The following is an 18,605-nucleotide window of genomic DNA, read 5'->3' as shown; positions in this document are numbered from 1 at the left end:
AAAACACAAAAACAAAGTAAATAGCTTAAAAATATAAGGAATTAACTAAGAAAAGAGAAGTGAATTTGATGTAAAATATATACAAATGTGAGCTTATCAAATACCCCCACACTTAGCTTTGCTAGTCCTCGAGCAAAACGAAGAAAATATGAAAATGTAGCAACATGAAAAATAATAGCTTCCCCCTATGTGACCCTCATAAAATTTCATGTAAGAAAACAAATCATCAAGAACCTTAGCTAGCACCAAACAAGCTAATCCAAGCTCATTTGCCTTATTCAAATGTTAGCATTAACCTTTTAATCATCCATGAAGTGTAGTGTGTGTAATAACCATGCTAATGCAATTTCAAGTTTTTTTTTTAAAACACCACATGCAACCTAGTGACCTTCTCACGGAACATACACTCAATCACACATATGTTTAGTTTAACGTGTTTCGCTCAAAGAATCAAATGTGAAAGATCTACCATAAGCTTGCATAAAAATTTCATCTCCACAATCATAATTGCAAAACTTAAATCAAGAGGACTTTTATTGGTTGTAATGAGGCTTAGGGAAAGGGTTATAGAAATGAAGGGATAGGTAAACACAAGTTCCAAGCTACATTGCAAGCAATTCTCTTGTTGAGATTTATAAGAACTCAAGTTCTCCAACCACTCTGCTAATACCTCCAACCACACCCCTAAATTGAAACTTAAAACAAAAACTTTATATTTGCTTTGTATACAATATTTCTTTTCTTTTTCTTCTTTTTCTTCTTTTTTTCTTTTTTTTTCTTTTTTTTCTTTTTTTTTCTTTTTGAATCAATTTGCACATAACTAAATACAAACATGAAATACTCCCACACTTATTCTTTTTCCAAACTTCTTCAAAGTACTTCACAAACATTTCTCATAAGACAATCTCACATTGCTCACTAGCTAGCTTGGAAATGGTAAGGAAAAATGTGTAAGGTATAAGGGTAGACATATCTGGTGATAAGAAATAAAAGGCTCAACATATACGGCTCAAATTGGCAATCTAATGATATCATTTTTCTTCGGGAAACATGCTCATTTGGGCCATGGTGATAAACCTAATGCCTCTATCATTTTCAAGTTCATGCAATCAAATGACAAACATTTCGAAAGATCATTACGCAAGTTCTAGAGATGTAAGTCACAGAAGTTCATCACACATGAAAGAACACACTTTCAATAGGCTCAAAAACTCACATAGGTTGTATATGGTCACTATATTCACATGCGAAGCTTTAAGTCATACTTTAGTTTCACATCAACAAGGCTATGTGGATTTGGTTTTTCAAAGATGATTAAACATGTACAAGGCTAACAAGAGAATAAGGAATTTCACATAACACATTCTTACTAAGTTCTTGATCACCGTGGTTCAAATTCAATCCAATTATATCATTGGGTCAGGAAACTAACAAAAATCTAATTCAAAACAATAAAGAAAATAAGACTATTTTTTTTTGGATTTTCACATTTTCAGATTTTTTTTTTTGGTTTTTTTAAAGTAAACAAAACTAATTAAGAAAACAAAAAGAAACAACACGGAAACAAATCAAACCAGTTCTTAGTCGAAGGTACGAAAATTTTCAATTTAGTCATGTTTTTTTTCAATCGTTACCCCCAAACTTAAACTAGACATTGTCCCCAATGTCAAAAAAACACAATAATGCATAAAATTAAAAATAAAATAAAATAGTAAGAAACAAAATAAAGCATTTGGACTGAAAACTTCCCCAATTTTCAGTAAAAGCAAGCGATGACCCCCAAACTCCAATTCTGCAATCAACTTCAAAGGTGGGCACTATAAAATTTTCCTACAAAGAAAAGAAATAATTCAGTTTAAGCATGCAAGAAAATTCAGAAAACAAAAACAAACTGAAAATTGAAAATGACATAAAAAGACAATGAATAGAAATATTGGGTTGCCTCCCAATAAACGCTTGTTTTTACATCTGTAGCCAGATGGTACCAAAAGTAATCATCCAAGGGGAGATGGTTCTTGGAGGGGTACAACCTCCACATCATGCTCCGCAAAAGACTCGTAATATGGCTTGAGTCTATGTCCATTCACTTTGAACATGTTTTCGGTCTTTGCACTTTGGGTTTCCACTGCACCATGATGAAAAATATTAGTTATAACAAATGGACCAACCCATCAAGAACGAAGCTTACCTGGAAATAACTGAAGGCAAGAATTAAATAGAAGAACTTTTTGTCCAATGGCAAAGCTCTTCCTTGATATCATCTTATCATGAAATGCCTTTGATTTCTTCTTGTATATTCAACTAGACTCGTATGCATCATTCAAGATTTCGTCTAACTCATTCAATTGAAGCTTTCTATGTTGTCCGACAACACTCATGTCCATGTTGTAGGCTTTGATCGCCCAATAAGATTTGTGTTCTAACTCTACTAGAAGACTACATGGTTTCTCATAAACTAACCGAAATGGGGACATTCCAATAGGAGTTTTATAAGCAGTCCTATAAGCCCACAATGCATCGTTCAAGCGCATGCTCCAATCCTTCCTACTAGGACTCACAATTTTCTCCAAAATTTGCTTCACCTCACAATTTGATACTTCTGCTTGACCACTAGTTTGTGGATGATAAGGTGTAAACACCTTAAGTGTGACATTGTACTTCTTAAGCAACGCTTCAAATGTTCTATTGCAAAAATGACTCCCTATATCGCTGATGATTGCTTTAGGTATTCCAAATCTTGCAAAGATGTTAGTCTTAATAAAGTCTGAAACAACTCTTGAATCATTTGTTTTGGTGGCTTTTGCTTCCACCCATTTAGAAACATAATCCACAGCCAATAAAATGTAAAGAAAACCATTAGAAGATGGAAAATGTCTCATGAAATCAATGCCCCACACATCAAAAATCACAACAATCAAAATAGGGGTTTGTAGCATTTGATTTCTTGGGCCCAAGTTACCTGTTTGTTGACAACGATCACATGTTGCACAAAACTCGTACGCATCCTTAAACAAACTAGGCCAATAAAAACCATTCTCTAACACCTTAAGAGTTGTCCTCTTTGCTCCAAAATGGCCGCCACATGCATAAGAATGACAAAAAGTTAGAATAGATTTAAACTCAGATTTGGGGACACACCTTCTAATCAATTGATCAAGACAATATTTCCACAAATAAGGATCATCCCACTCGTAGTATTTGGCAATTTTGACAAGCTTATCTTTCTGAGCACGTGTAAAATCATTCGGAATCTTTTTGGTGACCTTGTAATTGATAATATCTGCATACCAAGGGTCAGTAGCCTTTAATGAAAACAATTGCTCATCCGGAAAACTCTCATGTAAAGGGTGAGATCTTCCTCTGTGTTTGAATGCACAAGTCTGCTAAGATGATCTGCTATAACATTCTCACTCCCTTTCTTATTCTTGATCTCCAAGTCAAACTCTTGAAGTAGAAGTATCCATTGAATGAATCGCAGTTTTGCATTTTTTTTTTTTGTGAGTGGATACTTCAAAGTTGCATGGTCAGAAAACACAATAACTTTAGTCCCAATCAGATAAGATCTAAATTTTTCTAAAGCAAATATAACAGCTAAAAGCTCATTCTCTGTTGTTGAATAATTCAACTGTGCATCATTGAGTGTTCGAGATGCATAATAGACGACATGTGGCACTTTGTTGACACGCTGCCCTAGAACTGCATCGACGGCATAGTCTGAAGCATCGCACATCAACTCAAAAGGTAAACTCAAATGTGGTGGTATGATCACATGAACCGTGGATAACAACTCCTTAAGCTTGTTGAATGCTACCACACACTCTTCATTCATATCAAATGTGCATCCTTTTTAAGTAAACGGCACAAGGGTCTAGAAATCATTGAGATGTCCTTCATAAACCTACGGTAGAAACTTGCATGTCCAAGAAAATAACGAACCTCCCTAACGGTAGTAAGAAGGGGTAAAGAACTAACAAGTTATACTTTAGATTTATCAACTTCAATTCCATTTTCAGATATGATATGCTCTAGAACTAATCCATGTGAAACCATGAAATGACATTTTTCCCAATTTAAGACCAAATTAGTTTCTTGACAACGTTTTAAAACTAGTGACAAATTATGTAGACATGTATCAAAAGAATCATCATAAACTGAAAAATCATCCATGAACACTTCAATTATTTTCTCAATCATATCAGAAAAGACACTTACCATACACCTTTGAAATGTGGCGGGAGCGTTGCAAAGTCCAAACGGCATCCTCCGGTATGCAAATGTGCCAAAGGGACATGTGAAAGTTGTCTTTTCTTGATCCTCCGGAGCAACTGCAATCTGATTATATCCAGAATAGCCATCAAGAAAGCAATAATAAGAATGACCAGCTAACGTTTCTAACATTTGATCAATGAATGAGACTAGAAAGTGATCCTTGCGTGTGGTACTGTTTATCTTCTGATATTCTGTACATACTCTCCAACTATTTTGCACATGTGTATGCACTAGCTCATTAGCTTCATTCTTAACAATTGTGACTTCGGATCGCTTCAGAACTACTTGAACATGGCTCACCAACTTGCTGTCCTTGATAGGATATATGATGCCAACATCAAGAAGTTTGATAACCTCTTTCTTGATAACCTCCATCATGAGTGGGTTCAAACGGCGTTGAGCTTCCTTTGTTGGTTTTACACCTTCCTCCAATAGAATCCTATGCATACATGTAGCTGGATTTATACCTTTAATATCTGCAATGCTCCAAGCTATGGCAGTTTTGTGATCCTTCAGTACCTAGATTAGTTTCTCCCTCTTTCTACTGTGAGTTGTGATGATATGATGACTGGTAATGTTTCATCCTCTCCCAAAAATGCATACTTCAATTGTTCAGGAATCGGTTTAAGCTCCAATTTGGGTGCCTGAATCATAGAATGAGGAGTTTTTTCGTTAGAAGTAGGAAGAGAAATAAAATAGGAAGAAGACTTACCACGGACTGGTGAAAGAGACTCAAGGGCTGCCACTGTCTGGATTAATTCTTCTTCACTATGCTCGGAATAATTAAGATGTCCATGTGTAATGCTATGCACTAACGCCTTCTCTAAATTATCTTGTCCCACACCTTCATTAAAACAATCCTGCACAAAATTGTCAAACACATCAATAGACAAACAATATTCAAAATCACTAGGGTACCTCATAACATTGAAGATTTTGAACTTGACGTTTTCTCCACCAATTTTCATGGTTAAGGTACCATCGTAGACATCAATCTTCATACGTGCCGTTCTAAGGAATGATCTTCCCAATATAAGAGGAAGTGTAGTAGGCATAGGGTCTTGTTCCATCTCAAGAACAAAAAAGTCAGCAGGAAAAATGAGCTCATTCACTTGCACAAGTACATCCTCCAATAGGTCTGTGGGATATCTATTTGAACGATCTACCAACTGGATTACTACATTTGTTTCCTTCAAGTATCCAATTTTCAATGATTCATACACTGAATATGGCATCAAATTGATGGATGCACCAAAATCACACAATGTTCTCCCAAACTCTTTCCCTTCGATTACACATGGAATGGTAAAGCTATCGGCATCTTTCAACTTCAGTGGCAGCTTCCTCTGTAAAACAGCTGACACTTCCTCGCTTAATGCCATATTTTCTTGATCATTGAATCTCCTCTTGTTCGTACAAAGCTCTTTAAGGAACTTTGCATACTTGGGCACTTGTTTTATGGCATCTAAAAGAGGTAAGTTCACTTGGACTTTTCGGAAAGTATCCAAAATTGCCTTATTAGTTTGCTCTTTCTTAGACTTCATAAACCTACGAGGAAAAGGAACAGGGACACCTGAGTTAAATGAATTTTGAACTTCTTTACTTACCTTATCAGAATCTTTTGTGTTCAATTCTGTAGCTTTGGAAGACTTTTTAGTTTCTGTTGAAGCCTCATCTTGCTCTAGATTCTTGGTTTGTAACTCCCCTTGCTCATTTGTATCTTTTCTAGTCCTCTTTTGCATCCTTCATTGCTCAAAAACTTCTTTTCCAGTCCTTAAAGTCACAACATTCATCTGTTTCGCATTTGGATTCACCACGGTCTAGCTAGGCAACCTTCTTGGTTGGTGTTGTTGCCCCATCAAACTTGCTAACTGACTTATTTGGTGCTCAAGGTTTTCAATTGCTTTGTGTGTTTTCTGTTGATGAGATTGAGTAGAGTTAGCTAAAGAAGCAATTAAATCCTCAAGAGACTTACTTGGAGCTTGTTGTTGTTGAGGCTGAAATGGTGCATACGGTCTTGCTTGAAAGAAGCCAGGTGGACGTTTATAGTTATTAGGAACATATCGTTGTCTGTTGTCTTGATTGTTCCACTTTAAGTGTGGATGATCGCGCCACCCCGCGTTATAGTTGTTGGGGTATGGATCATACTTTTGCCTTTGTTGCCCCTGAAACCTTCCTAATGCATTAGCTTGCTCAAGACCACCTTGATCCATCAATGAAGGGCACATGTCCGTGGCATGTCTCATCATTGAACATACACCGCACACCTATTTTGGAGCCACCATAACATGTTGCACAAGATTAGTCAAGTTAGCTAATTGTAATTCAATACTAGAATTAGCACTTACCTCATTAACTTTCTTAAAAGGTAGCTCATCTCTCCCTCCAAATTGTCGTGTATTGCCAGCAATGTTCTTTAATAATGCCTTAGCATTTGTTGGTGTCTTGTCCATGAATGCTCATCCACTTGCTGCATCAAGCATTACACGATCAGTACCACACAATCCTTCATAAAAATATTGTATTAAAAATGCTCTGAAATTTGATGATTAGGACAAGATGCAACTAAATGTGTGAATCGCTCATAGTAATCTCCATAGGGTTCTCCATGTTGTTGTCGGATTGCACATATGTCTTTCCTTATGCTTGCAGCTTTTGTGGCCAGAAAATATTGCTCCAAGAATGCTTGCTTCACCTAGTTCTATGTGTTCATTGATCCCGAAGGTAAATTGTAAAGCCACTCCTTTGCCTTAGCTTCTAATGTAAATGGGAATGCCCTCAACTTAAATTGCTCCTCATCCGCATTTGATGGTCTCATTCCCGAGTATACCACGTGAAAATCCTTGAGATGCTTGTTGGCATCCTCTGTTGAGAAGCCATGGAACTTAGGCAAGTAGTGAATCATGTCGGACTTGAGCTCAAATCCTCCTTCTGCATTTGGATATGTGAAGCACAATGGTTGTTGATTTGTATATGGTGTTGCCAACTCCCTCAAAGTACGGTTATCAACCATGCCTTCTTGTGGTTCTTCCTCCTCTTCTGAACTCAAATGTGGTGGAGAAAATGGTGGTAAAGACACTGATGCACGCTTCTACTTGATTTTTCTTTGAAGCTTTCGAAGTGTTCGTTCAAGCTAAGGATCGTAGGAAGCAAGATCAATGCTCTTGGACCTTTGAGTATGCATATACTACGAAGAGTACCTGAAATAAAAACAAAAACAAAAACACTAATTAGGCAAGAAAAGAAAACAATAGAAAAATAAGTAATTAGAAATAACAATCCCCGGCGACATGGCGCCAAAATTTGATAAGATTAAAAGCACACCACAAAGTAGCACACAAATGTCCTATTGATTTTCCTTATTAACACTAAGATTTGTCAATTGTAGCATATGAAAATAAGGGTCTTTCCTGCAGAAGATTGTTTTATCATGTCGAACAAAAATAGGACAGAAACAAATTTTAAGTAGTTCACAATTTAAGAAAAACAAATTAGGGGAATTGTTATCCACCACCAAATATGCAAACATGTTATGTTTCATTCAAATTCCTTTTATTTCAGGATGAAGATGCTCAAGTTGGCTCAACGTTAGAATTCAACCTATTACTCTTTCTTATGTAGTATGTTAAGAGAATGGCGTTTTCAACTTAACTTAGTCCCTAGCATGCAATCTAGAATGGCGTGTTCATAGATTTAACAAGTAGAAATCATTAAGAACGAAAAGAGTTTGAGTCATCACAAGGCATCGTAAGTACTGGCGTTGTCTTACTTATCCTAGAAATTGGTTCACATGTTAATCGCAATTAACAAGTACTACTTTAGAGCATATGTAGGTCCTCATTTGACAAGGGCAGGCACACACATATTCATAGCATTAGAATCCTAGATATGCTTACTTAGTATGCATTCGTAGAAAACACATAAAGAATTCATCAATGAGACAAGTAGTGAATCAATTTTCATCCATTCATAAAAGTAATTCAAACAAAATGTCATAACAAACTTGCAATCATATTCGAAACTTCAAACCAGCCCCTAACTTCTAAAAATTAGTTACACATAATCCTTAAATAAAAAAAATAAAAAAAAAAGACATGAGTTTGAGAAGATAAAACCGAGAGAAGAGAATGCCAAGATTTCCTCATTCCTTTCCTTCCTTTTCACAAAGCTGCCTTGTCCTTTTTCTTTTCTATTTTTTTTCCTTTTTTTCTTTTTTTTTTCAACGCTGCAACCTGCAGCCTTTCCCCTTTTTAACTTGCTGCCCCATTTTCTTCTCCTTAACTCACCCACTAACAGTCATTTAGTCATGGCAATAAGTGAGAGGAAATGGTAAAACAATTGTAACTCTTTGGGTAGCCTTTATGCCAATTACTCCCACTTAATCCTCATCCTTATTTCCATTTCCTCTTATATTTGAATAGGTGTCAGCTGACTTGTTCTTGGCTGCATCAGTTTTGGCTGCTAGATTTATTGGGTTTATTGCTTTCATTGCAGTTACAAACTGCTTAGTCTCTTGTGAACCTTTCAGTGTTAAAACGGCCATAAATGCTTCTACAAAATGATATTAACAATCCCCGAAATGCTCCAGAAAATAGACATCCGTAGCTTTCCAATCATATAAGGCTCATTCTCTAATTCATTTTGAGCCGTTCACAACTTGCTTCCAAAGTCAGCTGACCTGCACAGGCAGTTTTGACGAATTTGTTACTTAAAATCCCACTTGTGCTATTTTTCTTTTCTTTGCTTGACAAATCCTACAAAACACAAAAACAAAGTAAATAGCTCAAAAATATAAGGAACTAACTAAGAAAAGAGAAGTGAATTTGATGTAAAATATATATAAATGTGAGCTTATAAACTTGGCTACGTCACTCTCACGTGACGGCCAACACGTCTCGACTCCAGTCGGGGTGTGTCAATATGATCAAGGGACAAACATTTTCACAAATATTTTTACACTTTTTTTAAAACCTTTAGATTACAAAACATCCAAAGGTTCATATTCATTCATTAAATGACATGGATGCTTAAGTGGATTTTAACTAATATTAAACATAAAAATAAAATTTAAAAAGCATAAAATATGGAAGGTAATTAAAAATAAAATTAAAAAGGAAGAAACCTTTGTTTTAAGTGTGCAAACAAGAAAGGAGGTAGAACTCCATTGATTTGAAGTATTGTAACCTCCATCTCCCTCTTTGCCGATAAGGTCTGCAACTTTCATAGGATTGATATGAAATTTTGATGCCTACTACAACGAATCAAGCTATTACTCTCTTGAATCTTCATTACATAAGAAAAACGTACGAAACCCTAAACCGTATATTATTGTTCATATATGTAGGGTGATTAATTACGTTTTGCAAAATCTTTTTAGTTTTGTCGATTTAGGTCATTGATTCTGCTTTTTTAAGCTTTTCGAATCAAACAAACAACTTGATTTCATTCGTCTATGCTTTCAATTTTATTTTATTTTATTATTATAGCAGTTTCGTTTCCGTTGAGTATTAATCTTATCCCTAGTATCACTTTTTTTTTTAAATCATTCTTTTTTTGTTATTTATTAGGGTTCATTTTTTATAAAATGAAGGAGGAGATTTCATCCAAGGCATGGCAGGGAGGGAGATGGAGGTTACAGTATTTTCATGTTTTTGTTTTTCTTATTTTTTTTTATTTTTACGCTAGGTTCAAAGTTTGATTATTGGTTTTTTCAATTTTATCCTATTAGATATTAATTTTTAATTTAGATTAGTGTTTTCTTTATTAGTTATAATCTGCATCATCATCCAAGTCATTTAATGTTTAAAACTCTCCACATCACTCTTAATTTAGACCGTTGAATGTTATAAAATCTAAAGGCTACAAGGAAGTGTAACAATATTTGTCGAAATATTTGTTCCTTAATTCTATCCCTATATATATATATATGTTCTTCTTTTAAAAAATATATTACTCAACAATTATATATTAAATATTAAATTTAATTAATCTACAATATGTAATAAATTTATTAAATCCGCCTAGTCTGCCTAGACCTTGCATAGCCGCCTAAGCGCTAGGCCCCAGTTGGCCGCCCGACTAGCGCCTAGCGTCTTTTAGAACTATGTAATTAATATATTAAATAATTTAATATATATCGGCTTGGTTTTTAGACCACCAAAATTGAAACTGAACCAACCAATTTCGGTTTAGTTCGATTTTCTTAGTTCAGTTCATTCCCTTGGTTTAAAGAAAACAATGTGAGGAAGAAGGGTATTTGATTGGTGGAATAGTAGAATTGTTGTGTTTAGTTGGTGGAATTGATGTGAAGAAGAAGGGTGTTTGGTTGGTGGAATGGTAGATTTGTTGTGTTTGGTTGATGGAATTGGTTTGAAGAAAAGCTCCTGGATAATGTGAGTAAGAAGGGTGTTTGGTTGGTGGAATATTGGTTGTGTTTGGTAGAGAGTTATGAGATAGTTAAAGAAAAGCTCCTTGACAATGTGAGGAAGAAGGGTGTTAGGTTGGTGGAATATTAGTTGTGTTTGGTAGAGAGTTATGAAATAGTTAAATAATGATAGACATTATTATATTATTGGACCACTTAACATAGTAAGTACTAGTATATGCCACACACAAAATGCGTGTTAAATATTTTATTTTTTAATTTTTTAAAATTAGAGATGTTAAAATCACTTACCATTTATTGTATTATCCTTTTATTATAGATGAAACACATTTCACGTGGTTATAAATAAATAGAAAAAAAAAGATTAAGTACGTAAAACTCCCAAACCTTTTAGTGTCATTCCAAATTAGTCTCCACATTTTTAAACATTTCAAACAAGTACTAGACCTGACATTCATGTTGTGTTTTCCGTGTTCGTGTCGTTTTCGTGATATACCCGATATCTTAACAGATCGTGTCGTGTAATACTCGTTAAAGTAAATGGGTAATATGACTTGACCCAAAATCGACCCGTTAATATTATCAGGTAATATGACCCGACCCGTTACCTATTAAAGAAAATATATTTTAAATCAATAAATAATGGAAATGAAAAACATAATTTAACCCAAATAAATAGAAAACATAATACTAAATTAGTATATGCATACTACATTGTCAAATAAATATTACTTCAAAACATATAAAAAAAATATTTGTCTTTCAAGTATTACATACCCCAAAATAAGAGCCTAATGAAAAAACATTAGTATATCACTACAAAATACCAAATGCTCAAGGATTTGCAAAATGAAGGGAGTTGCGTGTCAAGGTTGCGGAACCTTACACGTTTTTTACAATAAAACCCTTCAATTTCAATCAATGAGAAATTGTATTGAACTTTGACTTGATATATTGTCTTCAAGAGTTATATTAACGATGTTTTTATTAAGGATTTTCCACCTTAACATTCTCTTCCACATAAACTAAGCATAAAAAACTAAACATTATAAACCATTCAAATATTTTTGGTATTTTTAAATTACTTGATATTTTTATTTTTAATGTGTTTTATAATTTTTTTAATCTCACTCTTTGCCCATAGTATACGATAAAAATAAATAAATAAATAAAACTTAATTTTTTTTAAAATTTATATGTAATAATAATGCAGCAACACATATTTAATATGCAATATATACATATACACTATGTCTACTGTATTTTATAGTAAGTTTTTGAGTAGTTTAAAAAATTAAAATCATCAAAATCATCAAAATAACTTTTTTCTTAACGTGTCGAAATGGGTTACTCGCGTGTCACCCTCGTATAAACCTGTTAAGGACCCGTTATTAGCGGGTTCTTATTGTTTGACCCAACAACGACCCAATTAGTTATTGTGTTGACTCGAATCCTGTTATTTTCGTGTCGTTTCCTTGTCGTGTTAACAGGTCGTGTAAGAAATTGTCAGGTATAACAAACACTAAACCTACTGAAAATTGGCTTTTTAGCCAAAATGGTCCCTGAGATTTGCATAACTCCTCATTTGGTCCCGGAGATTTCAAATCAATAGAAGTGGTCCCTGAGATTGTCCCTCATCCATCATTTTGGTCCTTCTGTTAAAAACTCCGTTAAGTGTCCCGGAGCTCTTTACCGGAAGTTTGGGCAATTTTCAAAGCTTCGTAACTCAATCGTTTCTTAACCAAATTTGACCCATAATATATCAAAATGAAGATAGGAAAGTGTAGAATAAGATTATACCTATTTGGAAGCCCAATGGTTGCCAAAGATGGTCAGAAAATAGCTTCAAAGTTGACTGATCCGAGGGAAAACTGAAAAACTTGCCTGAAATTAGGTAAACTTTAAACGTTCATAACTTCTTTAATACTCAATGAAATTAATTAATTCAAAAACAAAAACTATACTTCTTAATGAGATGAAAAGAATGGTACCTTTTCAGCTACTAACTCGTCGTGGTTTGGCCGAAAAACAGCTCAAAAGTGGTTGTCTTGGTATCGAGTTAGCCACTTTCGAGCCGTTTGTAGGCCAAACCACAAATATTTAGTCGTAAAAAAAGTACCATTCTCTTCGTCTCGTTGAGAAGTATGATTTTTGTTTTTGAATCACTTGATTTCGCTGAGTATTGAAGAAGTTATAAACGTTTAAATTTTACCCTGTTTTTGGTCAATTTTCCAGTTTTCCCTCGGACCAGTCAACTTTGAGTCTATTTTCTGATCATCTCTGGCAGCCATTGGGCTTCAAAATAGGTATAATCTTATTCTACACTTTCCTATCTTCATTTTGATATATTATGGGTCGAATTTGGTTAAGAAACGATTGAATTACGAAGCTTTGAAAATTGCCCAAACTTCGGGCCAATAGCTCCGGGACACTTAACGAAGTTTTTAACGGAATGACCAAAATGATGGGTGGTGGACAATCTTAGGGACCACTTATATTGATTTGAAATCTCAGGAATCAAAGTGAGGAGTTATGCAAATCTCATAGACCATTTTGGCTAAAAAGCCTTGAAAATTTCACACTTGTTAATCCCCCCAGTTAAACATCTATTAAATTAGCTAGGATTACTTGGTCTTCAAAATTAATAGAAGGTCATGGAAGCATAGCCTCCACCAACTAATGGTTACCACCAACCCTATCATGCCATCACCTCCAAACCCAACACAAAACCACCAACTCCACCTTACAACTCAAGCCGCTAACATAAAAAATAAGGTCATGGAGGTTGATAAAATGATGGACTGCCATAATGTGGCCACCACCATTTTCATTACCCATAAAGAACTGGAAGCTTTACACGATGAAAGATAAAATCACATGAACATAAACAAACTTGTTGAAACCTTATCTGAATTCTTAACCCTCTTTTTTGTTAAGAGATTGCCCTCCTAATTTAATTTCAATTTTGGTCTATTTTTTATTCAATTCAATACATGTTCGATCATTAGATTCCATATTATATCATTTATATTCGAAATTTATATTTTGAGGCAACTAATATTAATAATGTCCATGATACACCCTGTTGATGTGTTTTGAATAGGCTTTTTAGCTAAAATGGTCCATGAGATTTGCATAACTTGTCACTTTGTTCCCTGAAATTTGAAATAGATAAGAGTTTGTCCTTGAGTTTGTCCACAATCAATCATTTTGATCATTCCATGAAAAATCTCCATAAAATAAAAATAAAATGATAAAAAATACCCTCAATTTTGGTTAAATCATTTTGGCCTATTGTTTATTAAATTGAGGGTAATTTTTGCATTTTGATCCTTATTTAACATAATTTATTACCCAAGCACCAAAATGATTGATGGTGGACAATTTCAATGACCACTTCTATTGATTTCAAATCTTAGGAATCAAAATGATGAGTTATGCAAATCTCAGGAACCATTTTAACTAAAAAGTTATTTTGAATATAATCTAAGTTTGAAAAATTAACGGATATGACATTTGTAATATATTAGACACTTATTTAGAATATTTAAAAAGATCGAACCAATTTGAATCAACACTAAAAATTTTGAGGTTTTAAGTAATTAATCCATAAAGTAAGTCAAACAACGTAATAGAATAAACTGAGGTTCAACTCAATCCTCGCCTTGGTATCTCTCTGTCAAAATTCAAAACGTAATAGAATAATCTGTCTGTCAAACCTCAAAAGCTGAAAACTCAGGGCGTGCCGAGGCTGATGCTGCTCTGCTGCGTTTAATTTATCAAAATGGTGAGTGAATTTCTTTTCTGCGTTTAATTAATATTCGGTTGATTGATTTGATTTGATACATAACAATAACCCTAACAAATGATAACGAATGATAAGATGGAAGCACAGGAGGTGGAGGTGGAGGTGGAGGCGCAGGCGGCGACTGAAAGTGGCGATCAACAAATCAAGCTTTATTCCTACTGGAGAAGCTCTTGCTCCTACCGTGTCCGAATTGCTCTCAACTTGAAAGGTCAAAATTTTCCCCTTTTTTCTAAAAGAAAAAAAAGTAAGTATTCATTCAATTGTTGGTTCATTCATGCAATAATTTATTATGTACTGAATTAATAATAATTAGGGTTGAAATACGAGTACAAAGCTGTAAACCTGCTGAAGGGAGAGCAATTCAGTCCCGGTTAGTTTAGTTTAGTCCCTCCCTCTCCCTCCTATGACAATTGACGAACACCTAACTCAATTGTTGTAATTCTGTTTAAATTATTTACTATAATTTGGTTGTTTGCAAATTGCAAATTGTTGCAATTAAGCAGAGTTCAGAAAGCTGAATCCGGTCGGGTATGTGCCTGTGCTTGTGGATGGGGACACCCTTGTTGCTGACTCATTTGCCATCCTAATGGTAATTGGTACCTCTTGTTTCTACTTTCTCCTCTATCTTCTTATTACACTTGTTGATTGCTTCTCCTCCATCCAAAATCCAAATACCCAATATTCCATTGCATTGCATTAATCTTCTTCTTTATCTAGCATTTAGAAGAAAAGTACCCGCAACATCCATTGTTACCGCCCGATCTTCAGAAAAGGGCTATCAATTACCAGGTCAGGCCTAACAGCTTCTTTCTCTTCTCTTTTTAATTGTTTATACCTTTTCTCAACTATTAGTATTACCAATACAAAGGAGAAAGAAACCAAACAAAAATAGATGTATGCATATAGTCCTTGAAAACTACCCTTCCGTTATACTATGTTTTGCCATTTAGAACTAATTGGGCGCATCATGCACTTAATGCCTTTAAAATAGGCGGAGTGACTTAATTTCTTGGTGCAATACAAGTAATTGTGCTAATGTTACAGTGAGAACATAAATGCTTAACAAGTTGCAGCCACGGCATAGCCAATTGGTAACCATACATCTCCTCCGATCATGAGGACCCCAGCTCAATTAATCTCTCTGCCAAATGTTGTAACTGATGAAGATATGGTCTTCAGTGTGCCTGCGACAACCCTCAGTATCATTGGCTGAGTTCATTAGTTATATTATGGTTTCCAATTTTTTCCTTTTGACTTGGCAAAACATTTGCAACTTTCCCAGAACTGCACTGATGAGTATGCTATGGCCTACACAGCTACACACATATGTGGATCAGTTGCTTTTATTGTGATTTTGAGGAATGGAAAATTAGTTTCACCTGTATTGGTGCTTAGTACTATATTGTGTTTAGCACACTGAGTGATGCTAATTCAACTAAGGAAAAAGTACCATGCCCTGCCCCTGGGATATATTACTAGTAATTTAAGTTTCCAATTATAACTGTGGAATGTTTATTATTCTGACCAAATAACTTATCTAAAATATGTTATAGTAAGATTCTTAAATGTATGTTCAAAATTTTAATGCTATTAGCATGTCCCTTATCACCTGATATGCAGGCTGCAAATATTGTTTCCTCAAGCATACAACCTCTACAGAATCTGGCTGTACTGGTAATTAGCTGGATCAAATATTGAGTTCACTTCTCATGATACTATTATAACCTAAATGATATGGATCTTGTTTTGCTGCTTTTCCAACTTACAGAAGTACCTTGAAGAAAAAGTTAGTCCCGATGAGAAAATTGAATGGGTTAAATTTCATATTGGAAAAGGCTTTTCAGGTATGATTTTACAAGGCTATCGATTCATCCCTCCCCTAGAATAGATATAATGATATTTCCACCTCAAACTTGCTTCTCTATTCCCCAACTCACCCCAACTGTGCGAGATTTATCAAACCACAAGATATGTGATACTTTCATGTCTTTCAGCACTTGAAGAACTGCTGAACAACCATGCAGGAAAATATGCCACTGGAGATGAAGTTTACATGGTCTGTTTGCTCATTTTGTCCTTTTTCTTTTATTCTCGCTTTTCAGAAAAAGACTCGCAATCGTTTTCTATGTTGGAAAATAAGAAAACTGAGAGAAACATTTTGAAATAATTTGTCTCAAAAACTAGAGTAACCACAAAAAAACCATTTTTGAGGCAGGTCTGAGGTTACTGGTATTTTTTTATTATGGTAGGCTTTAGATTGATGGAAGTTTGGGTTTGGGTAACCAGAAGAGTTTATGGGGAATGAATGTTTTGGGGTTTCTGTGATTCTAGAGAAATAAAGAATAAGAGGAGGTGAAGAGAGAAGAAAGGACATACCAAGGCACCAAAAGATATACATATTTATGGGCTTATAATAGGACTTCCAAATACTCCTATAAGTACTAAGAGTCCCATTAAGTATGAGAGCATATGGAAATTGATGGGTTTTACAAAAAAGTTGGTGGAGTAAAGATGTTTAGGTGTATATGATGTAGACTTTTGAAGAGTCCATAGCAGTTTTGTGATTTTCAAAAAGTCGTTGCATGAACCCTAAAACTTGAGTAGCATGTTTGCATGGCAATGTCACTTTCTAATGTTCCACAGAACAAATGTTAGTGTGAAATTACTTTATCTCTAACATATTGACAAATATTTGCAGGCAGATTTGTTTCTGGCACCCCAGGTTTATACAGCCATTAGGTTCCAGCTAGACATGGTACTTACCATTCGATTCTTATGCAAGTTACAACTGTTGCAAATGAACATTTATTCACTTGATTCGCATGATGATGGAAACTATCCAGTTTTGTGGTGTTGTAATGTTTCCATCACATGATCAAGTTGTTGTCGTTTGGGTCAGAAATCAAGTTCCTATCTGATCCAACTTTCAGGAGCAACCTGTCTTTCTTCTATTTTTAGCTATATTATTTTTCATAAGAAACAGTAAGAGATCGTTTTTGACATTCATATCTGTTCTTATGATATGAATGGTAGCTTTTCACATTGACGTGGAAATTGTAGTGTTAATTAATTAGGGGTTTATATCAAGGTAGGTTTACCACAACTAAGGTACTTAAAGGGACTTGGTTAAGAAAAGGTACATGCAGAGAGTGCACCAAACGTCTCTTTCCTTCAGAATAATACAAACAGCTTATCATTCATATTTCTTTAGCCCTTGATATGTAAATTTAGAATAACCATATCTCTCTCTCTCCCTGTTGTGCAGACTCAGTTCCCCCTTTTGGCCAGGTTGCATGAGGCATACAAAAAGATACCGGCATTCCTAGATGCTATACCAGAAAAGCAGCCGGATGCTCCTTCTCCATAGTTAAAAAATTGGGTTGAAGAGGTTTGAATTAACATTTATTAAGTTACTCTCTTGGTTAGAGTATAGCATATATCTAATGTTCTGGTAGCATTTGACGTATATGTGAGGCACCATATGAACGAAATGCTTATTGTTGCTTTTGTGTTGATTGGTGCTTCAGGGACCCTGTTTGAAATTGTCGGTTCCATTCTTCTGAAACTTCCTTTTTAAAATCAGATGAAGCTTGTCCATCCCTAAGTGCAGCATAAAGGGTCGACAATTAAGGTCTGAGTTGAGGCATTTGAAATGTAGTATATCACTCAGGTGTTGGTCCTGTCTAAATAAGGATTATCCCATGATGGAACAATGATGAAACTGTAGAATGTTGTGTTTGAAACGTTGAGTGATGTAATGGTTTGGAATGTCTGTCAAAGTAGTCTTTTGAAGTACACATCAAATGTACTTGGACGATACAGCGTCCTGTATTCTCGATACAATGACTTGTCAGTTGTTTAGCAATCGGGTGTGTATATATATATACACACATACATTGGCTAAATGATTTAATGACGTGTCAGTTGTTTAGCAATCGGGTGTGTGATTTAAATGATTTTGAATGCGTACTCTTAACAAGGGAAGAATTCCCAATGCAGGCTGAGATATTGAAGATAATCATCTCAAATTTAATAGAGGAGAAGAGAGAGTGATGGGAATACCCTAAAATAATGCAGGCAGGCAGCACGTTAGATTAATCTTCATAAAAGTTTAGGTAAAACTAAAATTCAAATTATTATTTA

General features: G+C 34.8%; 3 protein-coding genes across 4 annotated transcripts; 1 reads left to right on the top strand and 2 right to left on the bottom strand.

Moving 5' to 3' along the window:
- Positions 1-4,793: 4,793 nt before the first annotated feature.
- Positions 4,794-6,011, bottom strand: LOC114821455 (uncharacterized). Its single transcript, XM_029093576.1, has one exon. It carries the CDS (start codon positions 6,009-6,011, stop codon positions 4,794-4,796), a length of 1,218 nt encoding a protein of 405 aa, XP_028949409.1.
- A 959-nt stretch (positions 6,012-6,970) lies between these two features.
- Positions 6,971-7,282, bottom strand: LOC139192014 (uncharacterized). Its single transcript, XM_070813069.1, has one exon. It carries the CDS (start codon positions 7,280-7,282, stop codon positions 6,971-6,973), a length of 312 nt encoding a protein of 103 aa, XP_070669170.1.
- Positions 7,283-14,207: 6,925 nt separating this feature from the next.
- On the top strand, positions 14,208-18,397 carry LOC103416341 (glutathione S-transferase zeta class-like). 2 transcript variants are annotated; one of them, XM_029093971.2, is made up of 11 exons: positions 14,208-14,441; positions 14,538-14,670; positions 14,776-14,832; positions 14,966-15,051; positions 15,180-15,251; positions 16,083-16,136; positions 16,231-16,306; positions 16,457-16,518; positions 17,161-17,217; positions 17,728-17,850; positions 17,990-18,397. In XM_029093971.2, the coding sequence occupies exons 1-10, from the start codon at positions 14,439-14,441 to the stop codon at positions 17,827-17,829; spliced, it is 702 nt and encodes a 233-aa protein (XP_028949804.1). In that variant the 5' UTR covers positions 14,208-14,438; the 3' UTR covers positions 17,830-17,850; positions 17,990-18,397. The 2 variants fall into 2 exon arrangements, with proteins under 2 accessions (XP_028949804.1, XP_028949805.1); XM_029093972.2 differs by having other exon boundaries at positions 14,276-14,441; positions 14,550-14,670.
- The last annotated feature ends 208 nt before the right edge of the window (positions 18,398-18,605 follow it).

This window comes from Malus domestica, chromosome 15, assembly GCF_042453785.1.
Source record: "Malus domestica chromosome 15, GDT2T_hap1".
In the NCBI taxonomy this organism is placed as follows: Eukaryota; Viridiplantae; Streptophyta; class Magnoliopsida; order Rosales; family Rosaceae; genus Malus; species Malus domestica.
This window is presented reverse-complemented; position numbering and strand designations above follow the sequence as displayed.